Below are 27,019 nucleotides of genomic sequence, written 5' to 3' on the forward strand. Positions count from 1 at the left end.
AAAAAAAAATCCTTTAAATTTGGTCAATATTTAATTATATTCAATCATTTTAGTCTACAATGCCATTCCTGTTCCCCTACTGTATGTTATTCAACAGTGCTTTTCCCAATGATGTTCCTGTAATAATTCAGTGGTTCTCAACCCTGATCCTGGAGTGTCACCAGCACTGCACAGTTTAGATGTCTCTCTAATCAAACACAGCTGATTCAACTCATCAGCTCGTTAGTAAAGACTCCAAGATCTCAGGTGGGTTTGTTAGAGAAGAGAGACATCCAAAATGTGCAGTGTTGGGGTTCTCCTGGGTGGTTTCTCAGATCTAAGAACAGACTTGTGTTCTTGCGGAGAAAGAATGAAATGTGCTTGCCCGAATGAATAGTTCAATATTATGTATAATTTTGATGCACAGAAGCAGGTAACGTAAATCATGTGTGTATCTCGCTAATCTAAATCTGGAGCGCCCAAAACTGTTGCTGGAGATCTACAGTACCTATCTGCAGAGTTCAGACCCAACCCTGATCCAACACCTGAGCCAGCAAATGAAGCTCTTCAGGAGCACGTCAGAGTTACAGTGAGTGGTGGTTGTTAGTGTTTCCCACTGTTTCTGTGGCCTGTTGCATGAAGCCAGTTTCAGTTGCTCCCCTTGTAAGTTTGAGATGATTTTGAGAAAACTCTCTTTTTTTCGGGCTCAAGAAAGTGGATTGGTTTTTAGCGGGTTCCATCGCCATGGTAACTTACGCTACAGGATGACCTTGAATGCTTTATTTGTTAAAGGTGCTCTAAGCGATGTCACGCATTTTTTAGGCCAAAATTTTTTTTGTCACATACAGCAAATATCTCCTCACTATCCGCTAGCTGTCTGTCTCCTGAACACACTCTAAAAAAAACGCGGTCTCTGTAAACAACCCAGGCTCGACAAACAGCAACAAAAACAAACTGGACTACCCGCACCACGAAACATAACAAACTGTTCCAGCCAATAACCGACAAGAATGATGTGGGGTGGGGTTTGGGGGGTTAGTGCGCGGATGAGGAGGGAGGGTCTAGCTAGCCTCCGTTTTGTTTGACAATAGTTCGAACGTCAACAAGAAGTGACGTCACCCAGGATCGCTTAGAGAACCTTTAAGTATAAAGTATAAACTATTAATCAAGAGGACTGAAGGCATGAAGTAGAGCAAGCAAGAGGTTTTTCAGCAAAGTTTTGGTCATATCGATAATTTATAGGCCATAGATATTTGTGTATTAAATATTATACAGAAGGCTAATATCCATAAAATGGCATTATACTTAAAGGGACAATATGTAGGAATTACTCCCATCTAGTGGTGAATTCGTATTTTGCATTCAAACTAATTTTGCTCTCCAGCGCCTCGCTTTTCAAATGCGCGTTGCATCTACGGTAGGCGATATGTACCAAAAGCGTTGACAGGATGTCTTCTAATAGCACTTCGTCGAGTTTTCCTTCAGGTGAACTGGTGTGTTATTTCAAACAAACTGCAACATGACAACAAACAAACGAATGTTACAGTATGAATTACTGACTGTGAAAAACATTAAATATTGTAATTAGTAGCAGGGTGCGATTTGTGAAAAAAACAGAGGGGGGGATGTTTTGAAACATTTTTATTCATAAAAATAAATCATGAGAACATGAACTTCATCACTGCATTTGCAGGAATTGTAAAATCTTTTTTCTTATTAACTGAAGTAGCCTAACGCACTATTTTTACTCTAATAGCTTATCTTTCCCCACACATATGAACTGTGATCATGCAGTAACGTTAACTTTACATCACGATGCTGAGCTACAGTGAAATGATAGAAAAGACATTATCTGTGATAGTAATTCGCCTCATTCGCGCAAACTGGACGCGCGAATGAGGCTCGCGTCTACCGCGCCGCGCTAAACACCGCGCCGCAGGACCTCTAGACGCGCATAAACGCGTCTTTACATTGACTTAACATTGAAATCACTCGCGCCAGACGCTCAAGAGTGAGTGAGTAATCATTTTAAAATAAAATTGACTTTAATCAAACCACGGATCCGTGATAAGTTTTGTGATCCGTCTCGCCACTATGTAGTAGCACTATGATCACTTTGAGGGGAGGATACATTTATCCCCACCGGGGATTAACATAATTAAGCAGAGGCAGGGATACATTGACCAGAAAGGGGGAAATCCCACGCATCCCCCCTTCTTATTATAGGTTATGCCTTCTTTATTCGTTATATTTTCTGAATTATGTTCATAGTTAGATATCATCATCAGATGATTCAACAATAGGAAGAGGAAGAGGTAGTGTCACGGAACGGTAAAAAGTGAAGCGAGGATTCAAGTGCAAAAAAGGAATGTTTATTAAGTAAATAAAAAGCAAAACTACAAACAAAACCTCCCCGTGGGGGGGAAAACGAGACGGGCATTAAACAGGAAAGAAACACAAGGGAACATAGACAAACGAACCAGCAACAGGACTACAAACACAGGGAGGCTAAATAGGGGAACAAACAAAGGAGGGTAACGAGCAGGACAGGTGGGACAAATAAACCAATAATCATATAACAAGGGGGAGGGACCAGACAATGACAAGAGCACATGGCCCCAAAATAACAAAACACCCATGTGCATCACAAGACAGGACAGACATGTGACATTACCCCCTCCCTACGGAGCGGCTACCAGACGCTCCATAAGACCAGGGCGGGACGGGCGGGACGGGAGGGACAGACCAGGGCGGGACGGAGGGACAGACCAGGGCGGGACGGAGGGACAGACCAGGGCGGGACGGAGGGACAGACCAGGGCGGGATGGGAGGGACAGACCAGGGTGGGATGGGAGGGACAGACCAGGGCGGGATGGGAGGGACAGACCAGGGCGGGACGGGAGGGACAGACCAGGGCGGGACGGGAGGGACAGACCAGGGCGGGACGGGAGGGACAGGCGAAGCGGACAGTTCATCAGGCGGCCAGGGCGAAGCGGACAGTTCTTCAGGCGGCCAGGGCGAAGCGGACAGTTCTTCAGGCGGCCAGGGTGAAGCGGACAGTTCTTCAGGCGGCCAGGGCGAAGCGGACAGTTCATCAGGCGGCCAGGGCGGTGAAGACCCCTCGGGCGGCCAGGGCGGTGAAGACCCCTCGGGCGGCCAGGGCGGTGAAGACCCCTCGGGCGGCCAGGGTGGTGAAGACCCCTCGGGCGGCCAGGGCGGTGAAGACCCCTCGGGCGGCCAGGGCGGTGAAGACCCCTCGGGCGGCCAGGGCGGTGAAGACCCCTCGGGCGGCCAGGGCGGTGAAGACCCCTCGGGCGGCCAGGGCGGTGAAGACCCCTCGGGCGGCCAGGGCGGTGAAGACCCCTCGGGCGGCCAGGGCGGTGAAGGCCCCTCGGGCGGCCAGGGCGGTGAAGGCCCCTCGGGCGGCCAGGGCGGTGAAGGCCCCTCGGGCGGCCAGGGCGGTGAAGGCCCCTCGGGCGGCCAGGGCGGTGAAGGCCCCTCGGGCGGCCAGGGCGGTGAAGACCAAAGCGGAACAGGAACAGACCCTTGCTCAGGAACAGTCACAGAGACCACCGGCTCAGGAACTGCAACAGTCACAGAGACCACCGGCTCAGGAACTGCAACAGCAACAGACACCACCGGCTCCGGAACTGGGACCGACACCACCGGCTCAGGAACTGGAACAGACACCACCGGCTCAGGAACTGGAACAGACACCACCGGCTCAGGAACTGGAACAGACACCACCGGCTCAGGAACAGCAAAAGACACCGGCTCAGGAACAGCAAAAGACACCGGCTCAGGAACTGCAACAGACACCACCGGCTCAGGAACTGCAACAGACACCACCGGCTCAGGAACTGCAACAGACACCACCGGCTCAGGAACTGCAACAGACACCACCGGCTCAGGAACTGCAACAGACACCACCGGCTCAGGAACTGCAACAGACACCACCGGCTCAGGAACTGCAACAGACACCACCGGCTCAGGAACTGCAACAGACACCACCGGCTCAGGAACCGGGGCGAGCAGCTTGGGCGGGGCGAGCAGCTCGGCCGGGGCGAGCAGCTCGGCCGGGGCGAGCAGCTCGGGCGGGGCGAGCAGCTCGGGCGGGGCCGGCAGGGCGAGCCACCTGGGTGACGAGGCAGGGATGGCAGTTACCTCCGGGCTGGTCTCTGAGTTAGAAACCACCGGACGATCTGTTGAAGAGTCCTTTCCCCTTCTCCTCTTCCGTCTCCGGACCACCGGAATCGTAACCACCAGAACCGGCTCTGGAACAGCAGACACTGGCTCCGGCTCTGGAACAGCAGACACTGGCTCCGGCTCTGGAACAGCAGACACTGGCTCCGGCTCTGGAACAGCAGACACTGGCTCCGGCTCTGGAACAGCAGACACCCCCGAAGTCGGGTCCTCCAAGACCGCTGATTTAGGGGAAGAAACAGGAGCCTTCCTCCTCCTGCGCTTGCGAGGGTGAGGTGGTGTGACAATGACTGCCTCTGGAGAAGCTGCAGCAATAACTGCCACTTCTGGGGGAACTGCAGCTTCTACAGTCACTTCTGGGGAGACTGCAACCACCTTAGCTGGAGGATTATCCTGACGATCCAGGGAATTCACAAATTTCTCAAACGTCAAATGGTCCAGCGCTCTCATTATCCCAAAGTTGATGGGCTCATCAAGGGCGTAATTAAACAAGTCCTTAAGAGCCGCGTCACCAAGCCTCAGTCCCTCTGCAGCCGCGCTGAACCTCAGGGCAAACTCCCTCACGTCGGTCCCCTGTTGACGGAGGGAAGTTAAATTGCTGAACCTTACTATGCGCTCGTATTGCGGGCAGGAGACAGGAGAGATCGGTGGATGGCGTGAGTTCTTCCTCTGCTGAATCCTCATAATGGCTGGTTCGTTCTGTCACGGAACGGTAAAAAGTGAAGCGAGGATTCAAGTGCAAAAAAGGAATGTTTATTAAGTAAATAAAAAGCAAAACTACAAACAAAACCTCCCCGTGGGGGGGAAAACGAGACGGGCATTAAACAGGAAAGAAACACAAGGGAACATAGACAAACGAACCAGCAACTGGACTACAAACACAGGGAGGCTAAATAGGGGAACAAACAAAGGAGGGTAACGAGCAGGACAGGTGGGACAAATAAACCAATAATCAGAAAACAAGGGGGAGGGACCAGACAATGACAAGAGCACATGGCCCCAAAATAACAAAACACCCATGTGCATCACAAGACAGGACAGACATGTGACAGGTAGAGGACAGAGAGGCAGTGGATCAGTGGGATCTAGGCGAGGAGGTGGACGACGAGGAAGAGGAGGAGAGCGAGAGTCAATACCACGGCGACAAAGATGCCCGGCAGCTAAGAGAGACGATCTTGATAGAATTTAAAGTTTACAAGGGCAGAGAAGAGAAGCGACCGAGGTTTATACAATTTATGTCTAGCAATAGCAATGAATTTTCATTGTCTGTACAGATCTATGCATGTAGCAAAATATTCACAACTTGAGCTAATGGATTGTTTTTGAAAAAGGAGAGCTATATAAAATTAGCCACATAAGCGACATTAACTCTTGTTTTCTGTAATCTATGGTCACGTAACGTTTCCTTTTACGTTCTATTTTTGACTTTTTTGGCGACAATGTTTTCTTCTCCTGTGGCTTGGCATATATATGGTCCATAATAACAATGCAATCCAGACTTTTAATCTTGCCGGTGCAGTTTCAAGCGCCTCTCACTGCTCTGCACCTGTGTTTCTGCTGGTACTGGCTCTGAACGAAAACGCGTTGTGGAAACGCGTTGGCTTAGTACTTTTTGTCCCTCTCTGCTATTATAGTTTTGCAAGATGGCGGAACTACATGGAAGCCTCCGTGGACCTACCCGTCCCATGTATATAAAGATAATAAATTCTTCATTTATAAGGATAAGTCAGATAATTGGCCGAGGTATTTGTACACCATTGAGGACATATTTATGAATAAAAATATTGATTTTAGATAATAAAATACCTAAAAAGATCAGCAGAATTTTACAAAGAATGTTTAGTTTAAGTTATGAGAGAATAAATAGTTTTAAAAATTTGGCTAAGATGTTATAATACAAATTGCCAATGAAGCATTATTTTTTTAATGACTTTATACCCTAAAGGGGCAACGTATGTATGTCATAATTAAAAATTAGAAATCCAAAATAAAAGTCATGTTTAAAAACAAACAAACATGAAATTGTATTTATGTCTGAATAAGAAATACAATAGCAAGACATTCATTTTCTGATGTCTTTTTATGACCTTTCCCTTTTAGGGTTAATATTAAACTTTGCTTTATATATATATATATATATATATATATATATATATATATATATATATATATATATATATATATATATATATATATGCTTTTAAACAAATTAAGCTTGCATGTATTCTTTTGAACTCTTTGTGAAACTATATAAATTAAAGGCCTATTTGTTTGATTTACTTGCATTGATATAGTTGGTTATTTTCTTTCAGCGGTCTTCTCAAGAACGGACCACCTCTTTAGACCCTTTAGACCACTTAAAATGCCACCTCAAGAAAATGTCAATGTGAGCTAAATAATATTTATTGGGGCAGTGTTTGTCATATAGTGATGTCACTATGTATACGCTTATTTTCACTCCTCCCGCACTGTTTAGCACTTTTACCGGTAATAAAAAAAATAAAAAAAACATTACCTGACCACTGATCTATCAGTGCACACTTCTAGTCATCACCATGACTGAATGAAAAGTTCAATATTATGTATAATTGTGAACAATATTATGTTTTGTAAATCATGTGGCTGAGTAGAAAAAGGGCCTAGTGACGCCCCTGGTACCAGCAACACGTGAGAAGTGCCGGCACACAAGAAAAAGTGAGGGTACACTACAGCTTAAAATATTGTACTTACACTCTCATCTACCTACTGTTGTTTTGTTTGCTGTCTTTGTCAATTGATTTTATCGTTGTTTGTTTATTGTAAAGCGTCCTTGAGCCCTGGAAAGGCACTATATAAATAAAACGTATTATTATTTATAGAAGTGTTGGTGCGTACCGGCCCACTTCGAGCACTGCTGGAGGAACATCATCACTACACACGGCTTATACAGTAGAGAACTGTTGAGAGTACAGTAATAATACTGTGAAAACTAATCTACAGTAACATACTGGATGCAGATTCTACAGTAAAGAACTGTTGAGAATACAGTAATAATACTGTGAAAACAACAAAAATCATTTACTGTCTACAAAAACACTTGGAGAACAGGGGCCCGTTCTTCATACGTGGATTACTGTTATCTGGATTTTACTGTTGACGATATTACATGATCCAGGATTGTGAGGTTCTTCGAAGCTCATCCTGGAGTTGCCGTCATAGCAACAGGTCCGTGAGCTCAAACCTGATTGGGAGCAGCTTATTTCATGTAAACAGGATTAGATTGCATCTTTTCAAGCGCATGTGATACTTAAAGTCTGTTCCAGCCACTGTTACTTTCTTACAAGAGTAGCCTAATGAACCAGGTACAATAATGACTTAAAATAATAATAATAATTTAAAAACTAATTAATAATATTAATTAGAAAATAATATTACAGTATTGTGTAGTCTATCATAAAAGACACAGTTTACTCACTGAGAGCATTATTTGTGAGGGAATAATTACCTAGTCATTGTATTGGAGTCTTACATGATGTTAGTCTGAGGCGTACATTAATGTGCAGATATTATCGGATTGGTTTGTTGCAGTGCAGGAGATGCAGTTAACTTATAAAAAAAAATGCTGTACCATTAGAAAAATGGGTAACACTTTAAAATACGGATCCTTCGTTAATGAATAACTACACAGGAACAAATGAGTAACACAATGTTAACAATCTAGTAACTACAGTTAACTAACAAGTAACTCTGATTAACGAATTAGTAATTAATAGCACACAGATTTAAGTGGTAGTTCACTATTAACTAATCAATAACTACAATTTTTGTAATACTTCCCAGAGAACTACTGAATTTTTACAGATTTAAGTGGTAGTTCACTAATAACTAATCAATGACTACTATTTTTCAATACTTCCCAGAGAAATAATGAACAAAATTCACAATTCATGCAAAACTTAATAACTAATGCAGGAAAAATTACTAGCACTAGATTAACATTACTGCTAGATACTGTACACTAATTATAAATATGTAATAGCGTAGCAGACTTATGATTTGGGAAAGCTGTCAATAATTAGCCTATGCACTGCTGTCTTTTAGAGAACTATTCATAAACTAAATAATTTTTAAGAATTGTTTTTATAAATGCACTTTTCTGGAACACTTACCCTGTGACCGATTTTCCGGCATTCCTCTGGACTGGCTTTGAATAACTAGACTCATCATGGTGAGTACTGGAACATACTGAGTCATCAGCCATCCAAATACCAGTTATTTTATTATTTAACCTACCTCTCAAAAGTGTTTTTATGTATGTCTCTTTGCTCATATGTATATATATATATAAATATGTGTGTGTATATATATATATATATCCTGTGAATGATTAGATGATTCTACCCTTTCGGGTTGGCTCTTCATTAGTAACTACAGCATGGAATCATGATAACTAGTAATGACTCAAGTGTTAATGCATACTTCTATAGGAATTATTAATTATTTGGATCCGTATTCTAAAGTGAAGATCATGTTAACTAACTAGTAATGACTCATGTGTTACTACATACTTCTATATCATGATTCCATGCTGTAGTTACTAATGAAGAGCCAACCCGAAAGGGTAGAATCATCTAATCATTCACAGGATATATATATAGACACACATATTTATATATATATATCTACATATGAGCAAAGAGACGTACATAAAAACACTTTTGAGAAGTAGGTTAAATAATAAAATAACTGGTATTTGGATGGCTGATGACTCAGTATGTTCCAGTACTCACCATGATGAGTCTAGTTATTCAAAGCCAGTCCAGAGGAATGCCGGATAATCGGCCACAGGGTAAGTGTTCCAGACAAGTGCATTTATAAAAACAATTCTTAAAAATTATTTAGTTTATGAATAGTTCTCTAAAAGACAGCAGTGCATAGGCTAATTATTGACAGCTTTCCCAAATCATAAGTCTGCTACGCTATTACATATTTATAATTAGTGTACAGTATCTAGCAGTAATGTTAATCTAGTGCTAGTCATTTTTCCTGCATTAGTTATTAAGTTTTGCATGAATTGTGAATTTTTTTCATTATTTCTCTGGGAAGTATTGAAAAATAGTAGTTATTGATTAGTTAATAGTGAACTACCACTTAAATCTGTGTGCTATTAATTACTAATTCGTTAATCAGAGTTACTTGTTAGTTAACTGTAGTTACTAGATTGTTAACATTGTGTTACTCATTTGTTCCTGTGTAGTTATTCATTAACGAAGGATCCGTATTTTAAAGTGTTACCGAAAAATGTTCTTGCCCCATAATAAACTTTAATCAATGCTGTCTTGCTGTCTGAAATCATTGAAAAAGTTGGTTTTGTTTGAGCCTTCACAACATCAGGATCAATAATTAACAAACAACAAAAGAAGATTATCTTTCCTCTGTGTTTCTCCTATTATTAAACTGACAATATAAACTGGTATTTTTGGAGCACTGGTGTTGAAAGCTTTTTAAATTTATTTATTATTTTTTTATGACTGATAAATCTCCAATGAAAATTTTGACATATTTAAAAGTGTATAATTGTAACTTGTACGTGTTGATCTGAACTGAGAGAGTGAAGAGTGTCGTTGTTCTCTACAGGTTGAGGGATTGTGGAGTCACAGATGAAGGTTGTGCTGCTCTGACTTCAGCTCTGAGATCAAACCCCTCACACCTGAGAACACTGGATCTGTCTTGGAATAAACTAGGAGATTCAGTTCATCTGCTCTCTGCTGTACTGGAGGATCCTCACTGTAAACTGGAGAATCTGTGGTAAGATTGTCTCTCTGATAGTCACACATGTCTTTGTCCTCAGTGAGAGTTTTAGGACTAAAATGAGCTTGTAAAATGTTCTGTAAACACTAAATCTCAGCACAGAAATCACAGATGTACATAAATGAATAATCTCATGATCTGGTATTAGTGTTCCATTCTTTTTAAAATATATCCTTTAAATATAGTCAGTATTTCATTTTGTTCAATACTTTTAGTCTGTTTCACTCTGACTACGATGACAACTCTTTTCCCCCACGTTTACACAACAGTGTTTTCCATAATGATGTTTCTGTCAATAATAGTGTTTCCCAAACCCTGATCCTCTAGTTCCCCAGCACTGCACAGTCCTCGCTGAAGTTTCTGCTTTTAACGGCTCTTTCTGTGGCTACAAAAATACAATTATTCAAAGTAGCTTTTCAAACACTACTAATATGAAAGATAATAAGCAAAGGAAATGTAATTGTGATGGGTGGAAGGATGACCCAAAAGCGATATGCAGCAGAACAGTCTTTTATTAACAGAAAGGACTGTCCGGAGGTAAGCAAGGTAAAAGCTCAATAAAGTTCAGTTCAACAAAGGATCCTCCGCAAATGCAGGTAGACAGTAAACAATATAAATCTTCCGTCCAGACAGCAGAACGTCACAGGTGGAGAAGGACACTGTTCGAGCGCCAGCCACCTCAGGTACTCACAGGAGATGGTGTAGCAGTAGATGAGAGCAGGTGCTAAACAGCTATCAGCAAAAGCACATCTTTAGCCAACAGGTACTTGGTGAAAGTAGGGATGGCTGACGCGAAACAGTCGTTCCGAAGCTTTGCGAGATCCCGAAGCGCAGATGATTCGAAACACTGATTCGAAGCGTGATTCAAAACACCCATGTCACGTGACTATGGCCAAACGAAGCCTCGAAATGTTTCACTAAGTGTTTCATCAGGTGTGATCCGCCGAATCAGCGTTTGATTGACACGGTCGGAAACAGACCACACAAGCGCACATCTGTATAAAAGTGAAATTAACGCATATTGACCTCGTGGGTTTTTGTGAGAGTAGTTTGATTTTGAGATAGCGGATTTTTGGTGATATAGTGACATTTATAGTGCGATTTGTTTAGTTATATTTAGGCTTACATTTAAATTTACACAACACATTGACTGATAGGCTAGAGGCACAGAGTATAGGCTACATATAGTGACACATTAATAGATACATAGATATAAATATAGACAGCTAGATTAATAGATAGATAGATAGATAGATAGATAGATAGATAGATAGATAGATAGATAGATAGATAGATAGATAGATAGATAGATAGATAGATTAAAATAGGCTACATATATAAATACATAGATAGATTATAGATACATATTATATATCTAAATACATAGATAGATTGTAGATACATATTATATATCTAAATACATAGATAGATTGTAGATACATATTATATATCTAATTACATAGATAGATTGTAGATACATATCTAGATAGATTTGGATAGATAGATAAAATGGAGGCTCCAGAAGAGATGCCGTACATCTGTGGTGTGGGAGCATTTCCATTTAGAAACCCCAAATAAAGTGAGATGTGTGTATTGTGATCGGCAGCTTGCATACTGCAACAATACATCATCCATGATGCGCCATTTGAGGAGCTGATGCCACAGTGGAAGTGAAAAAATACATCAACGATGCGTATTTGCCCAGAACTCATGATCCACTAACTTACTGGAAAGAGAGAGCAGTCTTTCCTCATTTGTATGTCCTGGCTAAAAAATGTCTTTGCATACCAGCAACAAGTGTCTCTTGTGAGGATTTTTTCAAAGGCTGGAGAAATTATCTGTAAAAAAAGAAGTAGGCTAAGTCCTTCCACAGCAGAGAAATTAATATTTTTGAATAAAAATATCTAAAAAAGTGAGACATTGTGGCTTGATTTATTTTATTAATATTCATTTTGCAGGACCAAAATAGCATTATGCACAGTGAGGAGCCTAGGTTACAAGCTTCACATATTAGAAAAATACAATAATAAAAAAACAACACATTTTTTTTAATGGCTCGTCAAGGTTGTTTCAGGATCAACACCTGCAAGTGACCACTAGGTGTCACCGTGGAGACGGGTGTCGGATTGATTCGAAGCCTCGAAACAATATGAACCATTTGGTTCAACTGTTTCATTGCTTCACGAAGCCTCGATCTGCCCATCACTAGGTGAAAGTGCTAACACACACTGCGAGCATAGGACAAACAAGACAGGGACGAGAGGTAAGCACGCATAGACTTGATACAGGTATCTGATGAAATAATCTGGCAGAGAGACTGGGGAAAAGCAAGGCTAAGAAGGAGCAGACATAATTAAGGAAAGAGAGAACAGGTGTGGAAAGGAGGATAAGGTGATAGGTGGCGAGTGGATACAGCTGGAACTGATGAGAGAGAGATGTGTGCGTAAATGTGGCAATCAGTGTGAATGTCCGTGTGTGTGCGTGTGTGACCAGAAGAGGGAGACAGAGGAAAGAGAAAGAGAACCGGGATCCTGACAGTACCCCCCCCTCAACGAGCGCCCCCTGGCGCTCCCGAGGGAGGAGGCAGGCGAGAGCGGAGGAAATCATCGATGAGCGAAGGGTCCATGATGTCCCGGGCCGGGACCCAGCTTCTCTCCTCAGGACCGTACCCCTGCCAGTCTACTAAATACTGATGACCACGACCCCGGCGGCGCATATCTAGAAGCTTACGGACCTTATAAATGGGGGATCCCTCTACGCGAACAGGAGGAATAGATGGACGCGAGGGCGCGCGCAGAGTAGGCTTAATACAGGATACGTGGAAGACTGGGTGGACACGACGAAGATTAGGGGGAAGAGAAAGTTTAACCGCAACAGGATTGACGATCTTGACGATACGGAAAGGACCGACAAAACGAGGTGCCAGTTTGCGGGACTCAGACTGGAGTGGTAAATTGGACGTGGAGAGCCACACCTTTTGGCCACAAATGTAGCGTGGGCTCTTTATGCGACGTTTATTGGCGTTGATGCTCATGCGTCTCCTCGAGCGACATAGTGCGGATCTCACGCTTCTCCAAGTGCGCTTACAGCGGTTAATAAACGCTTGAACGGACGGAACGTTAGACACCGAATCCTGTGAGGCAAACAGCGGAGGTTGATACCCCAAACAGCAGTGAAAGGGTGAGAGACCCGTGGCCGACGTAGGAAGTGAGTTGTGCGCATACTCTGCCCAAGCGAGTTGCTCAGACCATGACGAAGGATTGCGGTGAGCCAGACTGCGGAGGATGCGGGCAACGATTTGATTGGCCCGTTCAGCCTGACCATTAGTTTGGGGGTGAAACCCGGACGAGAGGCTAGAGGAAGCGCCGATTAGGTGACAGAACTCTCTCCAAAACTGAGAGGCGAATTGTGGTCCCCTATCAGATACCACGTCAGTGGGTAAGCCGTGTAATTTGAAAACATGATCAACCATGACCTGAGCAGTCTCTTTAGCTGAGGGGAGTTTAGTGAGCGGAATGAAGTGCGCAGATTTAGAAAAACGGTCCACAACAGTTAGAATTACCGTGTTCCCAGCGGACGGAGGGAGACCAGTGATGAAATCGAGCCCGATGTGGGACCAAGGGCGAGACGGAACCGGTAAGGGACGAAGCAAACCGGCCGGAGAGGAATTCCCGGACTTAGTCTGGGCACAAACCTCACAGGCGGCGACAAAACGACGCGCGTCACGTTCCAAAGTGGGCCACCAAAAGCGTTGGCGGATCGTGGCGAGAGTGCCCCGTACGCCGGGATGGGCTGACAATTTAGAGGAGTGACCCCAGCGGAGGGTAGCGATACGAGCAGAGACAGGGACAAACAGGAGATGTCTAGGACAGTTGCGCGGAACTGTAGCGCGGACAAGAGCGCGTTTAACTAGCTTCTCGATTCCCCAGACCGCCGCACCCACAACACAGGAAGAGGGAATAATCTCCTCCTGAGCAGTGGAGGGGGTTGAGGAATCGAATAGGCGAGAGAGAGCGTCTGGTTTAACGTTCTTAGATCCGGGACGAAAAGAGATAGTGAAATCGAAACGCGTGAAAAACAGAGCCCAACGGGCCTGGCGTGCGTTCAGTCTCTTGGCAGAGCGGATATATTCTAAATTCCTATGATCTGTCCAAACTATAAAAGGAATCGGGGATCCCTCTAGCCATTGACGCCATTCCCCCAAAGCCAGACGTATGGCGAGCAACTCGCGGTTCCCGACGTCATAGTTGCGCTCAGCGGGCGAGAGCCGATGCGAAAAAAAAGCGCAAGGGTGTACCTTCTCGTCGGCTGATGAGCGTTGAGAAAGTACAGCCCCGACCCCCACCTCCGAGGCGTCGACCTCGACGATAAACTGTCTCGTGACGTCGGGAGTAAGCAAAATGGGAGCGGTAGTGAAAAGAGTCTTAAGAAAATCGAAAGCGCGCTGAGCAGGAACAGACCACTGGAATTTGGACTTGACCGAGGTCAAGGCGGTGAGAGGAGCAGCCACCTGACTAAAGTTGCGTATAAACCTGCGGTAAAAATTAGCGAAACCAAGGAATCGTTGTAGTGCGACACGAGAGTCAGGAATGGGCCAATCAATCACCGCCTGGACCTTAGTGGGATCCATACTGACCCCCTCCGCGGAAATGACCGATCCGAGAAACGTTACAGAGGGAGCATGAAACGAACACTTCTCCGCTTTAACGAAGAGTCGATTCTCCAGTAAGCGCTGGAGAACTCGGCGGACGTGTTGGACGTGCACTTGGAGCGTGGGTGAGAAAATCAAAATGTCATCGAGATATACGAAGACGAATATATTGAGCATATCCCGGAGTACGTCATTGACAAGGGCTTGAAAAACGGCCGGTGCGTTGACCAGGCCGAACGGTAAAACCCGATATTCGAAGTGACCAAGAGGCGTGTTAAAAGCGGTCTTCCACTCGTCGCCCTCCTTGATGCGGAGGAGATGGTAAGCGTTTCGTAGGTCGAGTTTAGTGAAAATCTTTGCTCCCTGTAATAATTCAAAGGCTGAGGACATCAGCGGCAAGGGATAGCGATTCTTAACGGTGATGTCATTCAGCCCCCGATAGTCTATACAGGGACGCAAAGAGCCGTCTTTCTTTTTCACAAAAAAAAACGGCGCCGGCTGGAGACGAAGAATGCACAATAGTGCCTGCGTTGAGAGATTCTGAAAGGTAGTTCTCGAGCGCTTCGCGTTCTGGGGCAGACAAGGAATAAAGTCTCCCCCGCGGAGGCGAAGCGCCCGGGAGAAGGTCAATGCTGCAATCGTACGGTCGATGAGGAGGAAGGGAGGTGGCCCGGGAACGACTGAACACCTCCTGCAGATCGTGATAAACCTCCGGTACCCCCGACAAATCACCCGGCTCTTTCTGAGAAACAGAAACAGAAGAAACAGGAGGAATGGCAGAGGTTAAACATTCAACATGACAAGATAACTTCCACGACAAAACAGAATTATTAGACCAGTTAAAGTGGGGGTTATGCTGAACTAGCCATGGGTGACCTAACACTACTGGACTAAAGGGGGAGCGAAAAATAAAAAAAGAAATAGTCTCTCGGTGGTTCCCCGAGACAGTGAGTGAGAGAGGAATGGTCTTCCTCCGGATCCTAGGAAGGGAACTGCCATCTAAAGCAAAAAGGGAGGGGGAGTCTCTTAAGTCTATGAGGGGAATACCCTGCTCTTGAGCCCACGTCTCGTCGAGGAAATTCCCCTCAGCCCCAGAGTCAATAAGGGCGGAGCCAGTGACAGAGGAACCGGACCAGCAGAGAGTGAAAGAAAGAGTGGTACTTGACCTCGATGGAGAGTCCCTGGAGGAAGCGCTCGCCAGTAGCCCTCCTTTTACTGGCGAGCCCTGGCTTTTACCGGGCACACGTTGACAAAGTGATTAGAGGAAGCACAGTACATGCACAGGCGGTTGGATATTCTCCGCTCCCGCTCCCTAGATGATATGCGCAATCCTCCGATCTGCATAGGCTCCGGCTCAGTAGGGGGTGGAGAAGCGACGACAGGTGGCGAGGAGAATAGGGAGGATTCCAGACTGCGGGCCCGGTGGCGCAAAAGGAAACGCTTCTCTATCCGAATTGCCAGGTCGATTAAGGGATCCAGACGAGTCGGCGTCTCGCGGGCAAGGATCTCATCCCTGAGCTCAGGATTAATTCCCTCCTGAAAGCGGGCCACTAGCGCCGGTTCGTTCCAGCCACAAGTAGCAGCCAGTGTGCGAAACTCAATAGAGAAATCCGCAACAGAGCGCCTCCCCTGGCGCAACGAGGAGAGAACTCGCGAAGCCTCCTCTCCGTAGGCCGAACGGTCAAAGACCCGGATCATCTCGGTCTTGAACTGGGAAAAGTTAAACACACAGTCCGCCTCAGTCTCCCAGTGAGCTGCTCCCCATTCACGAGCCCTTCCGACTAGGAGAGAAATGACGAAGGCGACCCTGGCTCGGTCAGAAGCATAGGTCGAAGGCTGAAGGGCAAAGACAACCTCACATTGAGTCAGAAAGGCGCGACATTGGGTCGGCTCACCCGAGTAGCATGGGGGGTTGTTGATCCGTGGTTCCGATCTCTCTCGAAGATCCTGAGTGACGGGAGTGTCTTGATGAAACTGATGAAGTCGAGATGAGAGGCACGATACCTGTGAGGCCAGAGACTCGACGGCCTGTCTCGCGGCGGAGATCTCCTCTTCATGCCGGCCCAACATCGCTCCCTGGTGCTCGACAGCAGACTGAAAGTGATTGCCGCTCGCTGGGTCCATCTTTGGCCAGATTATTCTGTGATGGGTGGAAGGATGACCCAAAAGCGATATGCAGCAGAACAGTCTTTTATTAACAGAAAGGACTGTCCGGAGGTAAGCAAGGTAAAAGCTCAATAAAGTTCAGTTCAACAAAGGATCCTCCGCAAATGCAGGTAGACAGTAAACAATATAAATCTTCCGTCCAGACAGCAGAACGTCACAGGTGGAGAAGGACACTGTTCGAGCGCCAGCCACCTCAGGTACTCACAGGAGACGGTGTAGCAGTAGATGAGAGCAGGTGCTAAACAGCTATCAGCAAAAGCACATCTTTAGCCAACAGGTACTTGGTGAAAGTGCTAACACACACTGCGCGCATAGGACAAACAAGACAGGGACGAGAGGTAAGCACGCATAGACTTGATACAGGTATCTGATGAAATAATCTGGCAGAGAGACTGGGGAAAAGCAAGGCTAAGAAGGAGCAGACATAATTAAGGAAAGAGAGAACAGGTGTGGAAAGGAGGATAAGGTGATAGGTGGCGAGTGGATACAGCTGGAACTGATGAGAGAGAGATGTGTGCGTAAATGTGGCAATCAGTGTGAATGTCCGTGTGTGTGCGTGTGTGACCAGAAGAGGGAGACAGAGGAAAGAGAAAGAGAACCGGGATCCTGACAGTAATAACTTCATGCTGATCTTCATGATCTTATATGCAGGGAAACACCTGAACTTCTGCGGAGCAGTAATGAATAAAGTAACATGGTCAGCGCCGCGCTGGTGAGATTAGTTTGCGCTGTCCATTCGGTTTCGCTACAAACACGTCCTCCCTGCGATGTCGAGTCAGTCGCACAGCTCGGTCCATTGAGCTCTGTAACACCGCTCCGTTTCGTCCCACTGTACGTGTGTTTGGCTTCCCATACAACTCGATACAACTAACCGCCATTGACTCAAGAGTTTGATCAATGTTTTTCAATAATGGTTGCCTACGGCCCTTCATACTGGAGATCTCATATTTGTCTCCTCTAAAGTTTAGAAGAAATCTCAGCAACATCACACACTGCGCTCAGATTTCTCTCCTAAACTAAAGACCCTGGAGATCTCATATTTGTCTCCTCTAAAGTTTCAGACAAGAATGAACATTGATATAGTTCATTTGTACAGTATGGTGTACTGGCAGTATAGTTTTGTATAATTAGTGTAGAAATATGTTAAATGCAATAAATAATTAAATGTTTAAGTTTTATAGACTCCATTATTACACATTTTTCAAGTGTCCAGACATATATTGTTGTCCATTTAATATGAAGACACAATTTTATTAGTCTTTTTCATTATAATATATATTATAACATTTCTAAAGACACTTATTTACTGTTGTGGTAATAAACACTTATGTATTAAACTGCAAGCATGAAGTTATAAGGCAACCCAAATAATAGAAATAAATGATAAAAATTAAAATGGTCTTAAGATAAAAGCTTCAGGTCAGGGGCATTCAGTCCGTATACTGTCAGCTGTGAATGCTCTGCAGACCCAAGCCATTTAAGAGAATGAGTTTGAGGACTCGCAAATTAATATTAACACTATAAATAATATGACTATAAATTCCAAATAAAGCTTACATAATAAAATGATGGTAATGCATATGTAACTGTCCGGCATTTATTTATTTGCCAATCGACTGTAATTTTTTTTTTTAGAATAAGTGGCAGTTCTAAATTAAATTTAATTAAATAATAAAAATTAAAAAAATTATACATTATTAGCCAACTGTGTGATTTTGTATATGTACATTTCTGAAATACATAACTTGGACACAGTCACCTCTGAGAAGAGATCACTCTAAATTGTAATGTTGATGTGCATTTTCTGTAAAGCTGATTTGAAACAATATGTATTGTGAAAAGCGCTATACAAATAAATGTGAAATTAATTGAAAAGTTATGGAGGGTTTGGGTAAGTGTATCCACAACGTTGGCGCCTACGTTCTGTTATTATGCATCATCATCATTGTTCCGCGTTCTCATTGGTTTTCTGGCATTTGTGGGATTTCATGTGAAAGGAAAGCTGACTGTGAATAGAGATACAGGGATGACATCAAAACCTGGAAGACTAATTTGCCACTGGTTGCCTCGAATTTATGGAAGCTTGTTTCCACCACGGAATAAAACTATTTAAAAGATAATTGTGACTTATCTCGCAATTTTTTCTTGCAATTGCTATTTATGTCACGCAATTGCAAGTTTGGCCCTGTCACAAATGGCACCCTAAACACTCGCGGTCTTCCTCTGAGTCCGCACTTTGTGACGTAACGCCGCTTTGACTGTCGGGAAGAAGTCTGCTGTGGAGCATCTAGGGCGCATATCGACCACAGAGGGGCGCTCGTGACTACCCTTCTGAAACCTAAAATTACTGAACGGGACACCCTACGGTCTCATGGACTTAACAGGTGCGCGGAAGCCATTGTAAGTCTAAAAGACTGAAAGTGCATGAAGTTTGCCTTTTGGGACAGGGCCTTTGTATCTCGGTGAGTGGATTCTAACAAAATGAAACGCCTCTGATTGGCCACTGCGTTCAATAGACCAACAAACATGACTGTGATTGGCTACATTTCTCATCGCTGTAAAAACACATTGTAAATAGAAACATTTGACGTTCTCAAGAGAGCAAACACAAAAACACACTTGAGTGTTTGCCAGTATGATATTATTACAGAATTAACTGAGGTGCTCTTGCATTCGTTTGAGAGTGATTATATTTAAATTAGGGCTGTCAAAAGATTAATCGCGATTAATCGCATCCAAAATAAAAGTTTGTGTTTACATAATATATTTGTGTGTACTGTGTATAATTATTTATATATATAAAAACACACATAATCATGTATATATTTAAGAAAAATTGGTTATATTTATATATAAAATATGTATATATAATATAAATTATATAAATGTATATACAGTATATAAATGTAATTATTCCTTAAATATATACATGAATGTGTGTGTATTTATACATAATAATTCTACAAAGTATACACACATATATTATGTAAACACAAACTTTTATTTTGGATGTGATTAATCACGATTAATCTTTTGACAGCCCTAATTTAAATTTGACTTTGATGTTTTTTACCCATGTTTTAATTTAACAATAATTATTTGTGATTGAGCATTAATTCACAGACCCCTGCAGTGCGGCTGCGGACCCTTGTGTTAAACTGATCTGAACTGAGAGAGTGAAGAGTGTGTCGTTGTTCTCTACAGGTTGTGGGATTGTGGAGTCACAGATGAAGGTTGTGCTGCTCTGACTTCAGCTCTGAGATCAAACCCCTCACACCTGAGAGAACTGGATCTGTCTGAGAATAAACTAGGAGATTCAGTTAATCTGCTCTCTGCTGTACTGGAGGATCCTCACTGTAAACTGGAGAATATGAGGTAAGATTAACTCTCTGATAAACAAATATATATTTGTCCTTGGTAAATATATTCTTTATTGGTAATGTAATAGTTTTTAACTTTTTTTTTACTCAATGATCACCAACTTTGCTTGTTAAACCCTAGCTTGTTTTCGGGTCTGAATCCACACAACACAAATGAGAGACAATTGAGTACATTTTATTGAGAGCTCATTTTTTCTACAATTATAGGTTGACCAGGAAAACCAAAACCAGTAGTTTTATGTGTGATTCATAGACACTCAGTTAAACAATAAATTACAAGTGATATTTACTTCAGCACATTAAATAAATATTCAGTTAAACCAGTGAACATCACAGGTGAGCCAATGCTTGATTCAACATGCTAATCCTAAAACATAAATGTTCTCCCGGCATATATATTTACTCCACATCACAAACAAGACAAAACATTACACAAATACACAAAGTATAAATGTTATATTAAAACAACAGTGTTTTTGAACTGACAGAGTTACAACACCCATAGACTTCCATAGGAATCGAGGAATGCGGAAGTACGCCAACGGTTTTTATTGCAGTAAACACCATTACAATAAGGAAAAACAAAACCATAATAAATGTCCTAAAGAACAGAGCACAATATAAAAAAGAAATAGAAAAAATAATAATATCAGTGTCAGGGTTGGTGCAGGATGCCGAAGACGAGGACACGGGTATTCAAATGCAGTTAGTTTATTAAATGAATAAACTCTCAGGAATAACAGAAAACAATCAAGGACTTCAGAACACACTACCTTATACCGACGACGACCAACAAACACTAAGGGAAAACACAGGGCTTAAAAGAACTAGGGTTAATGGGAAAATTAACAAGATACAGGTGTCGGGAATTACTAATTAAACAGACCGGGAAAAACTAACAGGACTAAACCAAAAATCACAAAGACAGGGGGAAACAAGATCACAACACAGAACAAAACACATTAACAATGTGACAATCAGGGACCAAAGGGCTTCAGGTTCTTCTAATAATTAAAATGTCTTAATAAATTGATTAATCTTCCACTTTTCAATTTTGACATTCTTAAGGATTTACAGTAAATCCAAAATTATATATATAAAAAACAAAAAAACAAAACAGAAAACAATGCACTGAAAACGTGTGTTGGATTTTAAATGATTTAATCATGCACATCGGTTCCACATGAACCAATTAAGTTAAACAAAGATAATTTGTTCACATAATGTCCACATCATGGAATCAAGTCATTTCCAAGTAACCCAATTAAGAAGTTTTAAAGTGATTTTAATATGGTTCCCTAACTGGATTAATTCATTCAATTTCTTATATTTTTGTGTCACATGACTGAATTATAAGATTGCATTAGCCAGCTACCAAACTATTAATTAGCAATAGCATATATTTGCATGCTAAATGCTAAGCATGAAATCTAATTGTAATATAAGTAATAAACATATTTGCTAATATTATTTTAAATGGCCATTAATGGATCATAATTATTGGACAAATATTATTTAGTACCAAATCTCCTCAAAATATTAAATTAATATTATTGAACTAAAATATAGTACATTTAATTGATAAAGTTACACTTCAGGTGTTATTAATGTTATCTCTCTATCACTCCATAGTCACAGCACTGCATTATTTGTCCCTCAGTTTCTCCTCAACATGGAAAACCGGCATCAATAATAAAACAGTGTAGAATATAGTGGCGTTGCTTGACGCTACATTCAAATCATATCACACATTGCAATCTTTAATAAAATGGTAATTTTACACAGCTACATTGTTCTCTATATTGAAATATTGTGGAGTCACAGAGGAAGGTTGTGTGAGGGTGCTCTTGCATTCATTTGAGAGTTATATTTCTTATATATGCTTATGTTTTTTTTACCCATGTTTTAATTTTTTTTACAAAAAATATTTGTGATCAAACATTAATTGACAGACCCCTGCAGTGCGGCTGCGGACCCTTGTGTCAAACTGATCTGATCTGAACTGAGAGAGTGAAGAGTGTGTCATTGTTCTCTACAGGTTGTGGGATTGTGGAGTCACAGATGAAGGTTGTGCTGCTCTGACTTCAGCTCTGAGATCAAACCCCTCACACCTGAGAACACTGGATCTGTCTGGGAATAAACTAGGAGATTCAGACATGAAGCTTCTCTCTGATCTGAAGAATGATCCACATTATAAACTGGAGACACTATTGTGTAAGTAGATTATTTACTACAGATTACAAAATACAGTAATTTGTAACATATTTCGTCAGATTACACAAACTTTGTAAGCTAATCTAAATAATGTTGAATACTTTGGAATACTAATAAGGTTTGTAACACAAATGGTCCACCAAACATGGGACTTGGTTTTCCCCTGCATATTATTTGTAACAACATCAGTTTTACACAGTATTTCTTGAAGAAAAAAAAATATATATATATAATTTTTTTTAGAAAAAAAATTATAACCTTAAATTTTTTTTTACTGATGCAACACAATGCATTAAAAGCTGGGGTGTGTACACTTTTTTTTATTGCATGAACCGGATCAATTGTAATTATTTTGTCTTCTGTGAAACGGGGAAGTGTTCGCTTCTGACGGAAATTTTCTAAATGAAAAAAGATGCTCTCCTCACCTTTATATCTCTGGCTGCAATATTAATGTACTCTGTATGTATCTCTGCCTGTGTTTGTTCTGAAATGAATCCACTGATGTGATCGTAGTAATGTCTCATCCTCCATATGTGACTGTGTGTGTCTCATCCTCCATATGTGACTGTGTGTGTCTCATCCTCCATATGTGACTGTGTGTGTCTCATCCTCCATATGTGACTGTGTGTGTCTCATCCTCCATATGTGACGGTGTGTGTCTCATCCTCCATATGTGACTGTGTGTGTGTTTTATTGTATTTTCCTCAGGGTGAATAAGGAGCCGCTACAGAGACGTCACAGTCAACAGAGACTGAAGACACCGAGACGTCACAGCGATCTCACTCTCGTGTGTGTGTGTGTGTGTGTGTGTGTGTGAGTGAGACTTCACTGCAGTTTCTTGTTTGGATCTTTTTGTGGGTCTGATTTTGTAGACTAAACTGGGAATGGTCGCATCACTTGCATATTGTTGGTTTTATTGCTTCTATTGCTCTCCTCATTTATATCTCGCTTTGGATAAAAGTGTCTGCTGAATGATCACATGTAAATGTAAAATGTGCTGAAAAATTGCTTTGTTATTGATTAGATATTGCACTGCTTGATTACAATGTTGATGGTGTAACTTCCAATATTCAATGACAATTAGATTATTTTAATCAACAAGATATAAACCGTGTATATTAGTAATTTATTATTTAGGACAAGAATGTGCAGAAGAGTAATAGTTGTATTTTAAAAGAATATGTTACCAGCAAATATTGACGAGGATGATTTCATCAAACATTCATTTCTGTTGTTTTGTTTTATATCATGACCTATTAAATTTTATCCATAAATCTCAGTTTTCCCCTCATGTCTCAGTTTATCAATTGCTACCAAGGCCATTCGAAATGTGACTTATAATTCATTTAATCTGTTATTTTTAAGAGATATACCTGATTATATTTTAATGAGAAAAATGGTCTAGTCTGTTCAGAGGGAGTTGAGGGAGTATCTCAGGACTTTAGACCCTCATAGGAAAAAGAAAACTGAAAAGGTTTGTCACTTAATCTGATATAATTTAGAGTTTTTATATGTGGACTTCAATGCAGTCAATCAGGTCTTAGCACAGGCCTATAGAAGTGTAATGTTCAGACTCAACATATCATTTTCAAATGATTAAGCAATATCGATATTAGGCTATTAGGCTGAGAGACAGACACACAGTCCATTCTATGGGATTTAGAAACTATCCAAAGTCCAACAACAAATTATCACAACACGTGTTTTTTTTTTTTTCATGAATGTAAATTTGCACTGAAATTACAACTGCAATAATAATGTTATGAAATTAATGTTTTAAATATAACATTTTGAATATAGAAATATTAAATATTGGAAATAATGAAATTATAATTTTATATGGCAGGTTACGGTTACAGCAAGTCGTAAAGGGATAGTTCACTTTAAAATGAAGATTATGGCATCATATACTCACCCTCAAGTTGTTTCAAACCTGTATGAATTGCTTTCTTCTGCTGAACACAAAGGAAGATATTTTGAAGAATGTCAGTAACCAAAAAGTGAACTGTTACAATTGACTGCCATAGTAGGAAAAAAAATACAATGTATGTTTAGGTTAGGGTGGGCTGTGTTTTATGTTTGTCAAGCAATTTGAAAATGAAATGCAATAAATGAAATACATGCACAATTAAACCCTGACTCCAACAGAAAAGGGACATGCATTCTTTTCATGTATGCAATAATTCAAAATGATAAAGCACAAGCTTTTTGTGGTTCATTTTAGCAATATTTAGGGCTAATCCTAAAGTCTGGCATGAGGGGCATTGGCAATCAAATTATGATATTAGTGTGCCATCCACTGTCTCTGCTATGCAACTGCAGCTCAATAGAATATGTAATCAAAACAATGTTAATATCACCAACTGTCCATTTGGAGAAAAACTAATATTAGCAAAGCATGAACTAATATTGAATACCCTAGTAAGTTGTTATCCAACCCTTTTGTTGTTTTGAGAACAACAAAAAACATTGATTAAAGATTCAACCCCTGAAAAATGAATGGTTCCACAAATTTATGGAGAAATGACAGGATAAACAATAGGGGATACGACTGAATGAAGCGTTATTATCTTGGCCTTCTCAGGTTTATGTCATGTTCATATGGTCACTGTGATCTGCTTTCAGCATCCTCAAATTCAAAAAGAATCCCAATACATCAAGTATCTGTGTTGTGATGATGAGGTGACCATGACTCTGTGGGTGACTGGGATACGTATTGCAAAGGTGAGCAGAAACCAGGCCACACACCAAAAACCAAAATAGATAATGATTGTATAATAGACACTAAGTTGGCAAATTATAAATTATAGTTTACAATGCAAATATTTACTGTAAATTGTAGCTGTATTGTGTTGGGTCATATTGTGAGCTGTCTACTTTGTCAAAAAAAATTGTATAATTTTTTTAAAAGTTATTCTACCTCATTAACGGTCGACTGTCACTCTCCCTCGCTACCATGGCTACCACCCCTGCTGCTGCAGGAGCTGCCCACATGCGCGCACCTGTTTGACTCGAGGAGGGGAAGAGGCACGGAAGCTAAGAAGAATCACAATTATGGCAGAGAAAGAGCAGTCGAAATTCGCAGTACCTGCATATACAGTCAGCGAAGGCAAAAACAAGGAAAGGAAGGACCTGTCCCTGAGCCGACGATGCTTGTCTCCGGAGTGTATTCCTCATCAGAGTCAACAGTGCTTTCATCGTGGAAGCTCTTACATGCAAAACACCGTATATGTTATGAATCTTACACGAAATTCACCTTCATCACAGTGTAACTGATGGTAATGGGAAAACGTGTATCAATGCAACCTTTAGCTTTGCCTTATGTTACTAGCTCGTTACCGAATCAAACTCAATATATTTTAAACTTTACCAGTATCGATATGCTAGCTTGATAGTGAGTACTAACAGCCATGTTAGTTGTTTATATTCATAATGATAAAGTTAGGTATTTTATTACATGTGATTCTGACATGATGTCACTATGTACTGCGCTCCTCTCCGCTCGGCGCTGGTAAACGCGTCCTCCTCCAGCTGAGCGGTCGCCATCGCGCGTTCATGTGTTTTGGGGGCGTGGCTTTGGAAGGAGCCCAGAAGGGAGGGGGTGGGAGTGAATGGAATAAGTAGCTGTGTTTATTGCAGCCCTGAGAGGACTACAGACACTCGATTTTTATCAAGGGGGTAATCCATCCGCCGGAAACTGAAGCCTCCGCGGGAGCCGCCATTGTAGCAGAACTTCACCTGCTGTTAGCATTCCATTGACTCCCATTCATTTTTGCGTCACTTTGACAGCGAATAACTTTACATCTGAAGCGTCCAAAGACTCCATTTGTCCATTATTTATTTCTAAAGAAACACGACAATGTATAAAGGGCTCCATTACTTTGTATCTTACGTTATGACTTCGTAGAAGCCGTTTTTGTAAAAAATAGGCTAACGATTGCGTCATACCCACGCGACTCTCAGTCGCACAGTCGAGAAATTACCGTATAGACCGGCGGAGAAGCTCGCAAGCAATCGGGGGGACGTGGAGGTATAAAGTCAAGGGAGAAGCCCATAGAGATTCATAAAGTTGCTCATGCTGCTAGCTCATTGACAACTAATAATCACGCTCTCCGTCTCTGCGAGATTCGGAAGGGAATGATTCAGATTTCCCTCGGCACAGCTACTAGAAGACCCACGTCACATCTACGTCGTCAAGCTCAGTTTGAGTCTGCGCATTTCGCCTGGCGATCAGGAAGTGAGTGCTTCAAATGGGCTTCACTTTTCTCCGTTGAAATCTATGGGGTCGCTGTGTCCATCTTATATACTGTCTATGATTGTTATACTCTCTTTTTCAGAGTACTTACATTTGAATTATGTATTGGTATATAAAGACAGTTTAAACAAATTTGGGAAAAAGTTTAGACAAATCCTGCCTACCCTGCCTTTAAGAAACAGTGATGAAAGTGCATTGTCTTTAAATACACATATAGAGGCCTTTTATTTAATTAACATATTATCTGAAAAATATTTTTAAATATACTTTAAAGATATAAAGTATACTTCAAGAGCAGTACAATTAAGCACACTACTTTTTCACAAAGGGTAATGAACCGTCATTTAGAGTTGTTTTAATCCCCTTGTAATTTCATAATTC

General features: G+C 41.8%; 1 protein-coding gene across 2 annotated transcripts in view; it reads left to right on the forward strand.

Annotated features, from left to right (window-relative positions):
- LOC306992607 (NACHT, LRR and PYD domains-containing protein 3-like) overlaps positions 1-23,902 on the forward strand; it is a 43,176-nt gene extending 19,274 nt beyond the window's left edge. For both annotated transcript variants that reach the window (XM_079601717.1, XM_079601718.1), the window contains 4 exons: positions 9,799-9,969; positions 19,994-20,164; positions 22,208-22,383; positions 23,092-23,902. In XM_079601717.1, the coding sequence (XP_079457843.1) occupies positions 9,799-9,969; positions 19,994-20,164; positions 22,208-22,383; positions 23,092-23,096 (523 nt within the window). In that variant the 3' untranslated portion in view covers positions 23,097-23,902. The remainder of the gene's footprint in view (positions 1-9,798; positions 9,970-19,993; positions 20,165-22,207; positions 22,384-23,091) is intronic.
- Positions 23,903-27,019: the final 3,117 nt, after the last annotated feature.

The sequence above is a fragment of the Phoxinus phoxinus genome, assembly GCF_949152265.1.
Source record: "Phoxinus phoxinus genome assembly, chromosome: 24".
In the NCBI taxonomy this organism is placed as follows: domain Eukaryota; kingdom Metazoa; phylum Chordata; class Actinopteri; order Cypriniformes; family Leuciscidae; genus Phoxinus; species Phoxinus phoxinus.